This window comes from Candoia aspera, chromosome 1 (genome assembly GCF_035149785.1).
Source record: "Candoia aspera isolate rCanAsp1 chromosome 1, rCanAsp1.hap2, whole genome shotgun sequence".
Taxonomy (NCBI): domain Eukaryota; kingdom Metazoa; phylum Chordata; class Lepidosauria; order Squamata; family Boidae; genus Candoia; species Candoia aspera.
In genome coordinates, this window is record NC_086153.1 from 236741778 (window position 1) to 236760553 (window position 18776).

An 18776-nucleotide genomic window follows, 5' to 3' on the forward strand; every position below is an offset into this window, starting at 1 on the left:
GGGTAAGTCCTTCTTGAGCCAGCATTGAAAGTGCCATGAAATATTCTTTAGATATATGTACTTATGAATATTGTGTATATGAGGAGGCATGAGCAAATAAAGAATAAACTTCTCTCCTGTACTAAAATGGAAAGATAAAACGCCTTCTGAAGAGCCTAAGTTATTTAACATTATTCAGAATTATTATCTGATCTTGGTGTGACCCACAGAGGGATCTGCCTGTTAGATGTTTCATTTTTTTATGCAATAATTTTACTAAACATTACAAATAAAAAGGTAAACGCTAATACAAACTAAGAAAAAAAAAGAAAAAAAATAGAAAGTGCAGAAAATAAAAAAATAGAAAAGAAAGAAAAATAAGAATATAGTAAAGAAAAGAAAAGAAATATATAAAGAAATGACTTCTCCCTTCATCCCAACAAGTATAAACAATTTTAGGAACTTATCACCTTCTCTTAAAATACAATATCTTCTTCCCATATCCCATCTCTTGTCTATAAATAAATCCTTAAAGCCTCATCATTTCAGTCCTGATGTCAGCAAAAGTCCATTAAGGGTTACCAGAGATAACAACAAATCTATTTTAACCTTGATCAAATAAACCAACTTTATATTCCTTCCTTTTATTTTTAACACTCTTGATCTTTAGTCCCTTTGAATAATGTCCTAGGAAAGTTATCCAGGTCACTCTTTTGGTTTGTTATTTGTATATCCCTTTTAATTATTAAGACATCAGCCAGCTTCATTTGTATGTCCAGTGCAGCATCTTTTTCCATATCATTCTTATAGCCTGTCATTTTTAAATCCACTTTCAGATCACTTTCAATCTTGTCCAGTAAAACTTGCTCCTCTTCCATAACATCTTTTAAACAAAGTCTATCTATAATGGCAGACACTCTTAAAATTAACTTCTGGGTCCACTGTTCACAAATATCCCTCAATATGTCCAGTGTCAAAGTATTTTGCTCCATTCTGTATTAGTAAGTCAAATTTAAGTGTTCTTCTCTTTAATTGTAATCTTTAGTTCCTTCTGGTTCCCTCTAGAGTCCAAGTCCCATCCTATCTTGTTTTTTTTTCAAGAATTCAAAACAACAGCATTTTCCTACAGGGAGGATTCTTATAATTAATTTCAGAATCTTATTACAAATCCATCTGGATCCTTAGTCTGTTTGTAATTTTCCAGAATCAACATTCTAATCACTCTTTTGTTGTTCATTCTAAAATAAAAGATTTTTTTTAAGTTCTAAAAATTGCATTTAAAACTTCTTTCACGAAGGATTGAAGGAGACTCACCCAGTGCACAAAACCTGTCGTTCCAAAGGTTCCTAATATCTGAAAAGCAGTTAACAAGCAATTTCCAAAAGTAATTAGAAAAGGAGTATGCAAACCTTGTGTGCATAAAGGCACCAACTGCAGTTTGGGTGAAGATGCCATTCCCTCATCTCCCAGAGCTCTAAACCCTTGTGGTCTCCTCGTGAGGACCAACTGTCTGGAGCACTTAAGGGCAATCCCAAGTCCTCTCCTTGTCTGGAGAGGAAGCCCAAAAAACCAGTCCAGTCACCGGCTCTTGGTTCTGCTGCGGTTGTCGGCTCCATTTTCAATTCGCCGTTTCTTCCCTGGAAGTTCTGCCTGTTGGACATTTCCTTCTACATGTGTCTGACAGGAATGTTGCTATACAAAGGCCTAGTCGACACCTTTCTTGATGGTGATCTTGATGCTGCTGCTCCTCTCCTTGTGTCATGTCAATCCATCAGCACATGGCCTTGGAGGGAAATCAGCAAAACCAAAAAGATGGAAGCATGCCCACAGCAGCTGAAAGCAGCCAGTAGGAATTGGGTAGATCATCATGATTATCACTACAGTAGTGCAGACCATGCCTACAGAAGGACATATAATGGGAGAAAGTGGAAAATGCTACTTCAACATCAGATTAGAAAAATTCAAACTCAACTGGCCTTGCCTGTGGCTCGGGGATGAGAGGAAGGCTGTGTCATGCTGATGTGTCCTTCAAGAACAATTAGTGAGGCGTATTTGAGCCAATGTTAAGGGTGCGTGGATGTGCCCAAAGTATGCTCCACATGCTTAGGAGTTCTTCTAACTAGATTCTTAAAAAGTACAAGAAGAAGCAGAGCAATGGAAGAGTGGAAATTACACATTCACATAACTTGCCCCACTGATAGAATGTCTGTACTTGTTCCAGTACAGTATCCTTTAGCAGTTGCATTAATAACATTTTTCTCGTGTAGAAGACTGAAAAGTCTTATTTATGTTGCACTGTCAGTGTGCATGCTCTGGACTTTTGCAGAGTTAATGAGGGTCCTCCTCCTGAAGCAGTAAAACAGGGAAAGAAAAATGCAGACAAATATTAGATGTAATTAAAGTCCATTTAGAATTGGGAATTGGAATACCTAGCCAAAGGCAAAAAATATTTTTATTGAAGAGGGTAACAGTTTTAATCCAACAACCTAAGAGACGGCTTTATACATGGACTTCACCAGATGGACAACACCGAAATCAGATTGACTACATCCTTTGCAGCCAAAGGTGGCGGACATCTGTACAGTCAGTAAAAACAAGGCCTGGAGCTGACTGTAGTTCAGATCACGAACTTCTTCTTGCACAATTTAGGATCAGACTAAAGAGATTAGGGAAGACCCACAGATCAGCTAGATATGAGCTCACTAATATTCCTAAGGAATATGCAGTGGAGGTGAAGAATAGATTGAAGGGACTGGACTTAGTAGATAGGGCCCCGGAAGAACTATGGACAGAAGTTTGCAACATTGTTCAGGAGGCGGCAACAAAATACATCCCAAAGAAAGAGAAAACCAAGAAGGCAAAATGGCTGTCTGCTGAGACACTAGAAGTAGCCCAAGAAAGAAGGAAAGCAAAAGGCAACAGTGATAGGGGGAGAGATGCCCAATTCAATGCAAAATTCCAGAGGTTAGCCAGAAGAGATAAGGAATTATTTTTAAACAAGCAATGCGCGGAAGTGGAAGAAGACAGTAGAATAGGAAGGACAAGAGACCTCTTCCAGAAAATTAGAAACATTGGAGGTAAATTCCAGGCAAAAATGGGTATGATCAAAAACAAAGATGGCAAGGACCTAACAGAAGAAGAAGAGATCAAGAGAAGGTGGCAAGAATATACAGAAGACCTGTATAGGAAGGATAACAATATCGGGGATAGCTTTGACGGTGTGGTCAGTGAGCTAGAGCCAGACATCCTGAAGAGTGAGGTTGAGTGGGCCTTAAGAAGCATTGCTAATAACAAGGCAGCAGGAGACGACGGCATCCCAGCTAAACTGTTCAAAATCTTGCAAGATGATGCTGTCAAGGTAATGCATGCTATATGCCAGCAAATTTGGAAAACACAAGAATGGCCATCAGATTGGAAAAAATCAACTTATATCCCCATACCAAAATAGGGAAACGCTAAAGAATGTTCAAACTATCGAACAGTGGCACTCATTTCACATGCCAGTAAGGTAATGCTCAAGATCCTGCAAGGTAGACTTCACAGTTCATGGAGCGAGAATTGCCAGATGTACAAGCTGGGTTTAGAAAAGGCAGAGGAACTAGAGACCAAATTGCCAATATCCGCTGGATAATGGAAAAAGCCAGGGAGTTTCAGAAAAACATCTATTTCTGTTTTATTGACTATTCTAAAGCCTTTGACTGTGTGGACCATAACAAATTGTGGCAAGTTCTTAGTGGTATGGGAATACCAAGTCATCTTGTCTGCCTCCTGAAGAATCTGCATAACGACCAAGTAGCAACAGTAAGAACAGACCACGGAACAACGGACTGGTTTAAGATTGGGAAAGGAGTACGGCAGGGCTGTATACTCTCACCCTACCTATTCAACTTGTATGCAGAACACATCATGCGACAAGCTGGCCTTGAGGAATCCAAGGCTGGAGTTAAAATTGCTGGAAGAAACATTAACAATCTCAGATATGCAGATGATACCACTTTGATGGCTGAAAGCGAAGAGGAACTGAGGAGCCTTATGATGAAGGTGAAAGAAGAAAGTGCAAAAGCTGGTTTGCAGCTAAACCTCAAAAAAACCAAGATTATGGCAACCAGCTTGATTGATAACTGGCAAATAGAGGGAGAAAATGTAGAAGCAGTGAAAGACTTTGTATTCCTAGGTGCAAAGATTACTGCAGATGCTGACTGCAGTCAGGAAATCAGAAGACGCTTAATCCTTGGGAGAAGAGCAATGACAAATCTCGATAAAATAGTTAAGAGCAGAGACATCACACTGACAACAAAGGTCCGCATAGTTAAAGCAATGGTGTTCCCCGTAGTAACATATGGCTGCGAGAGCTGGACCATAAGGAAGGCTGAGAGAAGGAAGATTGATGCTTTTGAACTGTGGTGTTGGAGGAAAATTCTGAGAGTGCCTTGGACTGCCAGAAGATCAAACCAGTCCATCCTCCAGGAAATAAAGCCAGACTGCTCACTTGAGGGAATGGTATTAAAGGCAAAATGAAATACTTTGGCCACATAATGAGAAGACAGAACACCCTGGAGAAGATGCTGATGCTAGGGAGAGTGGAAGGCAAAAGGAAGAGGGGCCGACCAAGGGCAAGGTGGATGGATGATATTCTAGAGGTGACGGACCCGTCCCTGGGGGAGCTGGGGATGTTGACGACCGACAGGAAGCTCTGGCATGGGCTGGTCCATGAAGTCACGAAGAGTCGGAAGCGACTAAACGAATAAACAACAACAACAGTTTTAAATTTTAAAAACTATAGGTTTACAAAACAACAGGTTCATATGTTATTCTGACTGTCATCTTCAGTAAAGGAAGTACAAAGGCATAATTGCTTATTTTGGAAATTTTACTTATTTATGCTGCTTCCTATGTTGTATATAGAAGCAGATAACAGTAAAAAGAACAATAAAATATATAAAACAATATATTAGCACAATATAAAACAACATTCTGAATGTTGTTTTCTATTATGTTAATGTATAATTGCTGTTTATTAAAAGGATGTTGGGAGGAGAAAAAGTTTTCTAACATTCCTTCCAGTGAAGACACTTTTTTCCTGCTATTCTGTAGTTTGCAAAATTTTGTGTTTTTTTCTGTTTTATTTTCAGGCACTTGTGAAACTTTTTTCTGGTTGTAAACCGATGCTGTATAGCTTTCAGACCACTCTACCACGCCTTCCTGTTCCAGCTGTTAAGGATACTGTAAATAGGGTAAGGTGGATATTTGAAACTTTTCTCACCAAACATTTAGACTGGGGTGAAATGCTAATTTTGATTTGCTTCATCTAAAGACTTGTATCAGGGAAAAAAACCTTCCCAAACCTAATATGATATTTAGTTAACCTAATTCCAGATACAAGTAGAGCTGTAATTATTACTTGATTTATTCACTGACCATGTTTTTTTGTCTTGTATTTATACTATTAAAGACCAGATGTCCAAAGTCTTTAAATTTCCAAGTGTATGTTTAAAGAACAAAGCAAAAGTAACAGGTTTTTTTTCAAAAATCTAAAATATATTCCTCTAATAAATGCAATTTTCAGCATGTAAAGATTACGTGATAAAGTGGACCAAGGATATAGGAGGTGAGAGGTCAAACCAACCCTATGACTATCTGTAAAAACTCAGTCATATTGTTAAATATGTTAGAATTGCTATAAGATCATTCTCAGGACATTTTGAAGATGAGAGATACTTTTTTTGCTACTGTAAATGTTCAAATTAATCATCCATGGACTAAATGATTATGATTCAAGCTAGATACATTGGCAGTTAGAAACAGAAACCCAGTTTAGAAAATAGTTTAGCAACCAATGTTGGGGCCCAAACACAGTCCTTTTCTTCATGTATCAAGGTTAGGTTAAGCAAAATATACCAATCACCATAGTCCAAAATTGGAGACCTGTAACTTAAAATTGGTCCCTATTGAGGGTTTTAAGCCACAATTTAAACCATAATTTTAAAGTAACTGACTATATCATAGTTTTCCATTTTGATGTAATTGGGAATAAGGATATGTGTGTGGCTGCTGGTGTATTGTGAAATTAATACTCAGGACATTGCTTTTAGCTGTTATTTGTGGAGGATGAGCATGAAGAGAAGTTCTTCAGGTAGATCCTGCTGTGTTGATGCCACCTCATTTCTTCTTAACAATTTTAGTATTTAGAATCAGTCCGTCCACTTATGAACAATGAAGAATTTAAAAGAATGGAAGGTCTTGGCAAAAATTTTGCTGCAAATCTGGGACCAAAGTTACAGTGGTATCTGAAGTTAAAGTCTTGGTGGGCTACAAATTATGTAAGTAGGTAAACAAAATGTTTTCATGAAATCATATAGTTTAAGTTTCACAACTGTTCTTCATTTCTGATTTTAAATTTTCCAGAAAGTTACTCTGTAAAAGCAAAAATTGTAGCGTGTTCCTTCTACCCTCATTAATGTATTATTTGTAGAAAGTGATGATAGCTAGTTTGATGTTCTTATCCACTGAAGTGAATTTTTAAATAACCCCATCATACTCAAAGCAAACATTCTGATACTTTTATGCAGTCTTCACCAGCTCTGTTCTTGTTGCCAGAGTGTCTGAGAACAGTATTTGACGCCTGAATTAAACTGTTGCAAATTATTTGTTTTCTTGTTTGTTTATTTAGAAGATTTATAACTACCTAACTCCAGAGGGGTTAGGCAGTATACAAAATCAAAACATAGTACAAGGAACACCATAATAAAAAAAATAAAATAGCAAGCAATAAAAAATAGTTAACAGGGTGGATCTTCCTCTAGCTGCTTAATCACCCACAGTCTTCTGGAGAAGCCAGGTTTTAACTATTCCCTGGAAGGCCATATCAGTGGGGGCCATTATTGCCTTGTGGGATAAGCTGGTCCAAAAGAGGGAAGCAGCCACTAAGGAAGCCTGCCTCCATGCACCCTCCTGTTGTATGTCCTGATAAGAGGAGACCTTCAGCAGGCACTCCCTGTCTTATTGAGGCTAATTATTTTAAGTCATTGAGCACTTTTGTTAACCTAATCCTAATTCTAGCCCTTTTCTGCATGGAAAAATAGTAAGTTTCAAGACATATATAAATGCTAAAAAAAAAGTCTTGCACAAAACATTTTGATTTTTAAATTCCTTTGGTTTTGATGTATGCCATCCAGAGTCATGATCACATGAGTTGGGCGGGTATATAAACCTTCAGAATAAATAAAAATAAATAAATAAAATGCTTCAAACTCTGAGTATGGAACACTTAACAGTAAGGTTGGAATGCTTTCTGCAAATTCAAAATGTTTTGAATTGCTCAATTTTAATTCTGATTCTCAACTTCTTTTCCTGTAATTTTAAACAAATTTGCCATCTTTTAATTTAATCCATCTCAGATTTAGTTTCCGGGCTTGGGAGGTGCAGTTTTTGTATGATTTCCTGATTAACCTGATTTCTATATCTTTTTATTTTAAACAATTGCACTGAGTTTAAAAAAAAATCAAAAATTAACTAATAACAGTAGAAAGGACTGATTGCTCCTCATCCAACATGCAGTTGAGGATCCATGTGATCTTTCAGCCCTTTATGTTATTTTCTTTAACAAGTATGATACCTTTGGACTTGCATAGTTTGGTGAAGGTCGCCTTCTACATGCTCATCCCCTACATTCTTTTTTTAGCTCCAATATTACTTGGAAGCCCCTGCAGAACTAAATAAGTGCCAATTTCCTCATTGTTCTGCAGTAAGCAAAAAAAATGACAGGAATTTTCTTGGTCACTTTTCCAGCAACTATTGCCAAACATTAACCAAGACAGCATTTTACCCTTCCCACAGGAAGAGAAGTGAGGTTGGATGAGCTTTCTTTCAAAGTTGTTGGGTGGAGGTCACTGCTTGTGTAAAACCAATAGGGGCACCCGAAGGAACTAAGTTACCATAATTTGTGGCTTGTTTGAGAAGGCTGGACTAATACTGTGGATCTCTATGAAGTGTGTAATAAATCCTTATGCTGTTTGATATCCTGTTGAATTTCAATAATAAATGAATCAGATTGTGTTTTTTTGTTGTAGGTTAGTGATTGGTGGGAAGAGTACATTTATCTTCGAGGACGTGGGCCTATTATGGTAAACAGTAATTACTTTGCAATGGTGAGTGAACTGCTCAGTTTTACCAAAAATTGGCCATTCAGCTGGAATAAGGTCACAGCTTGTGTCCCAATTGACATGTAATTCCCTGGACTAGAATTTGTGTCCATATCTGAACAACGAATGTCATTATTTCAAAGTGACCTATTATGTGTCCCAAGACAAATCAATGATACTGAAGTCTACTTGCAAATCCTTTTGCGTCATCTTGGTTGGTCCTAATAAAGGTTGGTATTTTGGATTTTTTTTCCCACTATGTGCCAATGTTGTTGTTACTGGCATAACAAGAGATTGTCTTGTTATGCATGAAGAGCTGTCCTGTGATATCAAAACATGGAATCTAAGAGAAGGCATTAAAATAATTTTCTGTCAAGGGTGCAAGTGCCTTTCATTCATTCAAGGCAGCAGATTATATGTCATGGCCAGCATACATTTTTGATCTTAATGTAAATTTTCATAGTTAGTATGCTTTTGCTTCAAACACTGTGTTTTCAGAATTATCTTAGCTTTACTGTCGTATTCTCCATGTTTTAGATTGTGATGATAAAAAAGTTCCAAAGAGCCTATCCTTCCTTTACTTCACACGTTTGGTGTATCAGGGACATGACATTTAGACCATTATTTGGGTATGCTATTACAGGGACCTGTGAGAAAAGAAAATCCTTCATGTATTTTGAGTGTACTTTTGTTATTACTGCAACATTTGCTTCTGGGTATCTAAATGGCCCTCATGAACGTAATACCTTAACACCTGTTCCTGGCTCTTCTCTTTATCTTTTAGGATTTGCTGTATTTTACTCCGACTGCTGTGCAGGCAGCTAGAGCTGGCAATGTTATCCATGCTATCTTGCTATATAGAAGAAAACTGGACAGACAACAAATCCAGCCAGTATGTAAATTTTCCAGAAATAGTTACATTTTTGAATCGCATATGTAAGAAGTATTATTTTTTATTGACAAATTGCTGAGAGGAAAAATAAGATACTCTACTGTAAGATGTACATACAATGTGTACAAGACCTGAAAATGCTTTGCAAGATATATGAAAATATGCAGGATGGTTGAGTAACATAGAGTTAGGGAACAAATTAAAATTAACTACATGGGCAAACTAGGAAGGGCTTTTTTTCAGGCTTATGTAACTAGGCTATTTTTTGCTAACTTCAGATTCAATGGGATGTTTAATCCTATTCACATAGTAGCAGTAGAGTTCCAATCTTAGAATTTAGGGGTAAAACATTCTGGAGACATTTTGGTATATCCTGCAAAAAAGAGTAGCATCTTCATGTACCTATATTGAATAGTCACCTGCTTTAAGAATCAGCAACATAATGCTCAAGGCATCATGGTACCCACTGATTCAATTTTATTAATTTATATACATTCACACGCACACAACACACACACATGCCAAAATTGTCCCAGGCCATGTGTTCTCACAAGACCTTGCAAGATTTAAGCCATTTAATATTTTTAACTTTCTTTTAAATTAAAATTGTATTATTTAAAAAAAATATTGGGGGGCCTTCAGTATTGCACAGACATACACTAATATGCTTACTTCCTGAAAAAGTTGATACTGCAATACTGAAACAGCAAATAAAGAACAGTGTTGGCCTTTGGATCCCATCTTTTCTGTAAGAGGTAGCTTCCTGCCATCATGGTTTTGCGCTGATGCAGAAGTATTGGGTATTGCTGTAGAGACATGACTCTTTATTGAACCTTCCTATTTTATTACAGTTCTTCATGTCTGAGATTTGGAGCTGTTTATTTCCAAAGTCAAGATGTGACTATTTATGTCAAGTCACAAGTCACAATGACTGTTTGGTCTTTTGAAATACTGTCAGAACTCTAGGATAATTAGACTTAATGGTTATGAAACTCTATAGAGCTGTACTATGCGTTTTCCACATAGAAATGTTGTCACTCTTTGTTGTCATGAGCAAGTATTTCAGGCTCCTCATAAGTGTGGGGTGGGTAGAAACTTGGGCTGACCAATATATTTATAGTTATGGACTGAATACAACACACTTATTATCTTGAACTGCTCTATAGAAATAAGTGTACGATTCAACTTCCATTTTAGTTATCCCTGTCCTAAGTGCAATCACTATGAAGTATTTTTAGACTATTTTATTCTAGTTTCTTGTATGTAACTGAACAATTTCCTCCAAATGCAAGCTATCTTTGATACCATGGAAAAAGAACTCAAGTTCTTACTTGGCTGTATGGTATAGTTGTGCAAGTGTAGGCCACATTTTGTGGCCAAAGGCTGTAAAATGTTTGGAAACTTGCAGTGATCACATTGGCAGGAAAAGATAGAGATGAGGGCAATGATGCACAGTTTGCTGTGTTCCATGAGTTATTTTTTTCCCCAATGTGAGTGTTTCTTCTATTTTTGAAATGGAAATTTGATATACAAAGATGCTGAAGAGGAAGATCTCAGGTCTCCAGAGTGTAGGATAGAATTTGCAGAGAGAGAAGGAATGAAGGTCTATATGCCTACACATACAAAATAATTGACATTGGTATGAGGCACTTCAGTGGCCCTATTCTGGTATTTTTGCAAGGGGTCTCAAATTTTGCAATATGACCTCCTAAAATCAAAAATGTATTTTGTACAACTCCCCTTTTATCAACACCTCTGTTAGATTGGTCATCTTTAGCTTTTATTTTGCCACTCAGCAAAACACTATCATTTTGAATGGCTAGAAATTGAAAACATTTCCACTTCTTCTCAGAAGGCTATAGCTGCACTCTTATGTGCCATTCCAGAAGTCACCAGCCAGCAGGAAATTGATTATTGATCACAGCTTTGCTCTGATGAATGGTTTTGATGGATGGTCAGACATGTGGGTTTAGTCATTTCTCAAAACTCCCTTTGGATTTTGCTCCCGAAAGGGGGAACAGCTCTAGGAATCCCCAGATCTTCTGGTAATCTCTCTGACCTTCACATATGTTTTTCTCTTCACATCCTAATTATTTCTGTAAAACACAATTGTAATGCTCATTTGCGGCATAGATTCTTCTGATGGGATCCACTGTTCCACTCTGCTCAGCTCAATGGGAGAGGATGTTTAATACCTCCCGTATTCCAGGAATTGAAACAGGTAAGAAGAACCAGTTGAAGACATGGAGCATCAAAGAGTTCAATGTGTAAAATAATGCCAGAATGCCCTCTTTATTCTCCTAATAACAGGTCTTTACATTTACACTATGCATAGTATAGAGGTGTGCAGTATTCTGATCCAAAGAGGGCAAGAGCCCTTTGGATCCAGCATGAACATCTTCACTATACCTGTCCTCTGCTTTTTGAAGAAGTCCCTTTTCCAGAGCTCACAGAACAGCCATGTGCACTAAGGAAAATAGTTTTTTTTCTTGAGTTAAGGAGGCGGCAGCAGGGTGGTGACATGTAGTTACACCTTAACGTCTCCTTAACTCAAATATGGGTTTTCCTGAGCCCACATGGCTCCAGTATAAGCCTGGAAAAAGTATAGTTTCTTCAAGCAGCATCCAACAGGTACTGTAAGGAGTCCAATGCTGGCTGTGAAGCTCCCTTGCCTGCTTTATATTCTGATATCACACCCATAGCCTAAGGAAATGGAGTGAACTGTGCACTTTAAACAATATGGTAGCTGGTGAGTAAATCTGCAGCCACATTTAAAATCCTTCATTGCTTAAAAAGAAAACATTTCAGCTTGCATTTCTACAAGTTCTGTTTATTCCTTTCCTTTAAAAAAAAGAAAAGAAATGCTGTTGGGAAATGGCTTGCTACCTACTATGGAGGTCCTGTTTTGTGTGATTATTGTTATTTTTGTTTCCATTTCTTTAGGTCTTCTTATTTTCCACTGCTTCTTCAATCTTCATGAGAGCTACACTTTCCCCTTGTTTTGAAACCTTTGTTTGGGGGATCTTTTGACTTTCCTTTTTTCCTTTCAGCTTATGATTTACAATACCATCCCAATGTGCTCTTCTCAATATGAACGTTTGTTCAACACTAGCCGTATACCGGGCATAGAGACAGGTACAGTGTTAGTCCTGTCAATGTATTTGGCCCCTCCTTTACATTCTGTATATAAGCAAATTACTGCAACCTATAGTTGCCACATTCGCCGAAGCTGTGTGATTTTTCTTGCAGAAGTCACTGTGCTTTTATTATAGTGTGGTATGAGATCCAGTTCTTAAAGTGTATGGGCCATTTCAGTTTGGGGCATCCCAGTAAAAAGTGGATAATGAAAGGACAAATTAGGGTGAGATATCTTAGAAATCCCTAAGTGCAGTCCTTATACAGATACTGAATTATTTGATTTTTTTTTTAAATGCCACTTTTATGTTACTTTATTCAAACCAGTATATATCATAAAGTACAATAAAAATGAGTACAGCAAGAACCTTTAAAACTAACAAAGAATTTCAGCATAGTATAAAATCCAGAAAACTTTAAGCATGAATCAAAGGGTTCCAAATTGGTCCTGCTCTTTGAAAAAAATGACTAGATGAGTTTCTGATGTGAACATCTTTACCATTAAGAAGAACACCTTGTAATTTATGCTGTACTTTGTGCAAGCTGGTATATGGACCAGCACTTCCTTCTGTAGATCTATAGGAGCAGATAAAATGTACCAATAGAAGAGAATACAGTATACGTAGCTCAGGGTTGAACTGTGGAGTCCTTGGTGGTCTCTGAGCTTGCTTGTTTGCTTGCAGATGTTTCATTGCCAGACTAGGTAACATCATCAGTGCAGGTGAGTGTGGGGTTTGCTCCCTGTTTATATACAGTAGCTTGCCTTGCCAGTGTTGGTGGGGGTGTGGTTTTCTCCTTGGTAGTTCATTGATTAGGGTATTGTTTTCTGCTTGAGTGTTTGCCTGGTGTTAATCCCTGCTTATATGAGTGTTGGCTGCTGGAGTGGATGTGTTCTGGTCTTTTTGTTTCCTTCTGAGCTTTTTATTGTCTCTCTTGAATGGTGTGTAAATATTGTTTATTTCTGTGCGTCTATTGATGGCCAAGCTTCCAGGAATTCCCTAGTGTTTTTGGATTTAGCTTGGTCTAGGATGCTCACAGTTTCCCAGTTGAAACTGTGGTTGAGTCTATCCATGTGTTGAGAAATTAAGGAGTTTTCATCATGTCTTCTGACTGCTAGCTGGTGTTCATGGATGCACTCTACTAGTCTTTTGCCTGTCTGTTCTACATAGTGGCTGTTACAGTCCTTACACTGTATGTTGTAGATGACTCCTGTTTTTTCTTCTTGGGCTACTTGGTCTTTTGGTTTACTTAAGATGTTTTGAAGGGCTAACAATGAAGCTCAGAGAGCACCAAGGACTCCAAAGATAAAATATAATTTAGGAATGAGACATTGTCCAAAGTACTTTAAAGTCATCTTATGGGTATGTGTTAGAATGGCTACAATTAGGTAAATTTAACATATTTCTGTAACTAAATGTATTTCAATTGCATTAAGTTAATAATAAATAATTTGAAAATACTATTTAATGCGGAGGAATTGGTTTTGATTCCCAATGTTGTGTTTTTATCATTAAGAGTCACTACTGGAAAAACAAATAGTTCTACAGTCATCTCACAAATGAAAATGCTTTTAGTATTCTTTAGTATTCCCCCCCCCCACTTGTCTTACATACGTTAACTGAGCAAGAGAATAAAATGAGTCACTTTGTCACATATCCCCACATTGCTTGCGTATATCTGTGCAATAGAGTTCAAACTTACTTCCCATAGAGATTATGTAGAGTCTTAAATGCACATCATATCTCAAACTGGGCTTAGATGGAAGAAAATAAATGTATGAAACCAGAGTAGTTAAAGGTGCATTTTTTTGTAATTTCCTGATTTAACTAAAAGTTAGATATGCCATTTTGGGAAGGTAATTTAAAAAACTAGTAAAGGCATGCATAGTAACAGATTCAAATGGTTCACGATACTTTCTTGAACTGGCCCTTGTAAAAATCATGTATAATACTTCATAATGTGACTATTAATTCAACTGGAGTAAGTCATGAACATTGTGCCCATTTTCCCTAGTTTTAATAAGTCAATTTATTTTTGTTAATATACCCTCAGTTATCTAAAATCATTACTAATGTCCTCACTAATCTTTTCTCTTTACACCTCATTTTCCTAAGTTTTTTTTAGCATGTAACTCTTGATAATGAAAAAGAATGATCAAGTCCTGACACTGAATCACAGATTATTGTGGCTTTATTTTAAAAACTGTTTCTATAAGGACAATACTTTTATTTGTGTGATAGTTAACTTGCAACTTGTTTTTATGCATTCTTCTGGAAGTGTTGGTATCTGCAGTATTTGTATGCAAATTACATAAAAGTTATGGCGTCTATATTTCTTGACTTAAGTCTATGAAATGATAGTTCGGTAAGATGCAAAGTTTTATTTTTGTGATATTTGAGCTTATTTTAATACAACATCTGAGAAGACCTGAAAACTATTTATTTATTTATTATTAAATTTATATGCCACCCATCTCACCATAAAGGTGACTCTGGGCTGCTTACAAATAAAAGCTATAAAACCATTATAAAAATAGAAAAAGTACAAAACGTAGAAAATAAAAGAGGGGAAACTAAAACTAGCTTTTAGTTTGAAATATGTGTTAAGGTAGAATGATGAATGTCTACATCTTTTTCATGAGATTTAAGAAGGAATAACAAGAAGTGAGACAGACTTATTTTTCAACATTATATGTGTGTATTTCCAAATAGGTTGCCTGCCCATATGACAACTTCAGTGGTTCAGCTAAGTATCTCAACCCATATAAAAGCTGCCACACTAGCAATTACAATCAAGAACTCTTTCACCAACATGGTGCAGGCTGGAAATTCTGCAGGTTACTGTAGAGTCCCTGCACTTTCCTGTGATACCAAGTTTAGGAAGAGTGACATGTACAGAAATCTTTAGATTACATAGTTGTGTGCATAGAAGATAACAAGCTGGATTCTATTTAAAAAGGAACTGATTTTTTGTACCAAAACATTTTTTTTAATATTAAGCTGCTTTTTCATGAATATTACAGTAAAGAGTGAACAATTCTTCTACCACTGAATAGAATAGTTGATTTAGTTTGATTGATTAGTAGCTGTAGTTTGTAGTGGAGTACTGCAAGATATAAAATGTTTTATTATTGAAACTTACATTCATTTCAAATTTTGGATTTCAATTCTAGACACTATCCAGCATTTGAAGGACAGCAAACATATTGCTGTGTATCATAAGGGATGCTATTACAAAGTATGGTTGTATTATGATGGCAGACTACTAAAACCCAGGGAGATTGAGCAGCAGATACAGTGGATTCTAGATGACAAATCTGAGCCTCAGCCAGGTGAAGAGAAGTTAGCAGCTCTTACTGCTGGAGACAGGTATGAAACTTGGTACATGTGGGACTGTTTTAATTTTTAAAAATGATTTTGCTTTTATATTTACCTGATCTCTTGTTTATTACTTGGGCTAACCTCAAGTATTGTAGTCTATTCATTCTTCATTGATTGGTATGCTTACTGCTTTGGATTATTGTAAAGTGGACATTGGGATTTGTCCCCTTCTTAGCAACACACAGTATGGCTTTTTAAACTGAAATTTTGGATATCAGCATTCAGGTGGTTACAACTAATTTTATATACCCTACTTGTAAAGCTAAGAAATTGTTGAGTGTAGGCTTTGGTAGGTTTATTTTATTTATTTCAATTATTAGGGTCCACTAATAGTATTTTATTTCAATTCATTTTAGTATTTTCATTCTTAAGTAATTTTGGATTGTAGTATATTAATTGCTTTTGTTTATATATATATATATATATATATATATATATATATATATATATGTAGTAATGTAAGATTGTTACTATTGTATAGTTTTATTGTGTCTGGCCTTAGGGCTGTAATAAATGTAATAATTAGGGTCTACTATTGAGAATTTAGGTGAGGAGGATAGCACAAATGCACCATACTGTGCACACAATGGATGGGATCCAGACATACTGAATACAGTACATACAGAGTTGCATGTGTAATATCACACCGTCTACTGAATTTTAGCAGCATTTCGGCATGAAAGGCCATGATAGATGGTTTTGATGCCAAAAGAGAGGGGATGCCAGGGAACTGGGGATGAGGGGTAGGGGATGGGGAGAGCCTGAGGACTACACACAGACTCTAGTTTGCACAGATGGATTTTAAACCAATGCATGGTTAAAATTTGAAAGGAAGCTTTATGTAAATGTTTACGTTGAGAATTCCATTACTATGCAAGTTTTTTCCCCCATATTTAACACTGGTGAAATCTGCAGTAATTTTTGTTGTTTCTTCATTATAGAGAGCCAGTTTGGTGTAGTGGTTAAGGCACCAGGCTAGAAACCAGGAGACCATGAGTTCTAGTCCCACCTTAGGCACAAAGCCATCTGGGTGACCTTGGGCCACTCAGTCTCTCAGCCCTAGGAAGGAGGCAATGGCAAACCACTTCCGAAATCTTGCCAAGAAAATTCAGGGACTTGTCCAGGCAGTCACCAGGACTCAATACTGACTTGAAGGCATCTTTGTGCATGCACACACACACACATGCACTTTATTAGATACCACTTTAAATCTGAATATAGAATTACATCCTTTTTATGAGGAAGATTGTTTGGTGATTTTACATAGTGTTTCTATATTCATGTGGCAGAGTTCCTTGGGCTAAAGCTCGCCAAACATACTTTGCAAGGGGAAAGAACAAGCAGTCACTGGATGTGGTCGAAAAGGCTGCTTTCTTTGTTACTTTGGATGATACTGCTCAAGGTTACAGAGAAGAGGACCCAGGGACATCAATGGATGCCTATGCAAAGGCACTCCTACATGGCAAATGCTATGACAGGTATGCTGTGCTTGAGAAAGGGAGATTCTTTCACCTTTTTCATGTATATATATATAAACATTTCCTTTTCAGTAAGTAAAAAAGGATCTGTAATTCTGTCTGAAAACTTGGATTTGGCTACCATTGAAAAATCAAAGAACAAATGGTACACTGTTCAGTGAAATGCTTATTGATAGTATGACTGACTTTGTTATCTCTTAGCTACAATGTTTTTCCAAGGAGTCTTCAAATAATTAAACAGTGAGTCCTTTTAGAAATCAAGATTAGCTCTAAATTCTGTTTCAGCATTTAAAGAAATGCTATATTTTGTATCTCTTTGGAGAGTTTCCGGCTTTGTCCACAAAATGCCTATTTCATGTGTTTAACTCTTACTGCTACTCTCAAACATTACTGAGAATTGTAGGTTTTGATAAGGTACTGATAATTGTATAGCTGTTGGGGCCTACTTTCCCCTCAGCATACAATTTCTGAATAAAGGAATGACAAATGCTGTAGTATAATTATACTAGGTTATACATACTGTAGATATTGCAATAGCCTCCTTATGCAATGTGCAGAAAAGGGTTATGAAATAGTAAGCAAAAGAAATATAACAGTAGATAAGAGGAAAGGAAAAGAAACTTTACACCAATACCATTTACTGTATTTCTCTAAGCCTTACCACTAGAGGTGTGCAAGAGATGGGAAAAAAAGGTTGTTTTGAAACCAGCCATTCAAGCCATTATGTCCTGAAGGCTTTTCCAGACCATTTTGGGTGAGCCAAGGTTTGGTAGAAATGGAACTCAGAATGTTTTGGTGATTCCAGGTTTGGGCAAAACAAAATCTAGCAGGACAAATGAAGCAAGGAGTTGTTGTCCCTCTCTCCTCTCCTTAGCTCCCAGCATAGCATACCTCTCTGGCCCTCCTCTCCTAATCCCTGGTCTTAGCAATGCCTTCCATTCCTTTCCCTAGCCACCACTGATGCCCCAGCATGGCAGATTCTACTGCCTGCCCCCAGCCTACAAAACTACACATAGACAGTATTCACGTTCTCAGCAAACACATCTCTAACATCAGCACAAGCATTCTTTTATATTTATCCATAAATATATTAAACAAAAGGACACGACACTTGCTTCTTTTACTCCCTGCTCAGTATTGAACCATTCACTAAGCAGTGTGTCTACTGTATATCTAAAGTGCTGCTGAAAGTACGTCTGTTGCAATTAAGTTAAAATACAAAGTCCATCCAAATTTGGTAAAATTGTGGTTCCTTATTTAATGTGTTCCTTAATGTGTTTCGTTATTTAAGTTTATCTGTGATCTTTTCTAACATGGTGATTGAAGAGGCTTTGTTAATCTAACTCTCAATTGTTAAATTATCTAAAGTTTTCCAAAGTTGGGCAATTATTATTTTAGCTGCTAAGATTAAGTAAATAATAAGTTTCTTGTTTTTAAGCTTGGGATCCAATCCAGTGAATAAGTGCAGTAATCCTAACTCTGGAGAGTTTTAACTTTTTATTTAGTAATGATGCTTATCTCATCAACAGTTTCATGGCAAAAGGATATAACTTTGTCACATGGCCACCACAAAAGAAAGACCCTTTTTGGTGATAACCTCTCCAACATTTGGAAGAATAATTAAGATAGATATGTGCCAATTTGACTGGAGTCAAGTGCCAGCCATGTACAATCTTCTACTGAAGTTCTTGCAGTAAAGCTGAGGTGAATCTTCAGTATCCCAAGCTCCCTTTAAAGCAAGAGATGGATCTCCTATTTCTGCTTGTAATAG

At 36.9% G+C, this 18776-nt stretch overlaps 1 protein-coding gene across 3 annotated transcripts in view; it reads left to right on the plus strand.

Moving 5' to 3' along the window:
* Positions 1-18776, plus strand: part of CPT1A (carnitine palmitoyltransferase 1A) — a 53650-nt gene that overhangs the window by 14711 nt on the left and 20163 nt on the right. For 2 of the 3 annotated variants that reach the window (XM_063289272.1, XM_063289271.1), the window contains exons 5-11: positions 5112-5213; positions 6162-6299; positions 8049-8126; positions 8905-9012; positions 11146-11233; positions 15320-15515; positions 16817-17005. In XM_063289272.1, the coding sequence (XP_063145342.1) occupies positions 5112-5213; positions 6162-6299; positions 8049-8126; positions 8905-9012; positions 11146-11233; positions 15320-15515; positions 16817-17005 (899 nt within the window). Of the gene's footprint in view, positions 1-5111; positions 5214-6161; positions 6300-8048; positions 8127-8904; positions 9013-11145; positions 11234-12062; positions 12148-15319; positions 15516-16816; positions 17006-18776 lie in introns of all 3 variants that reach the window. The other variant, XM_063289273.1, reaches the window with a different exon arrangement.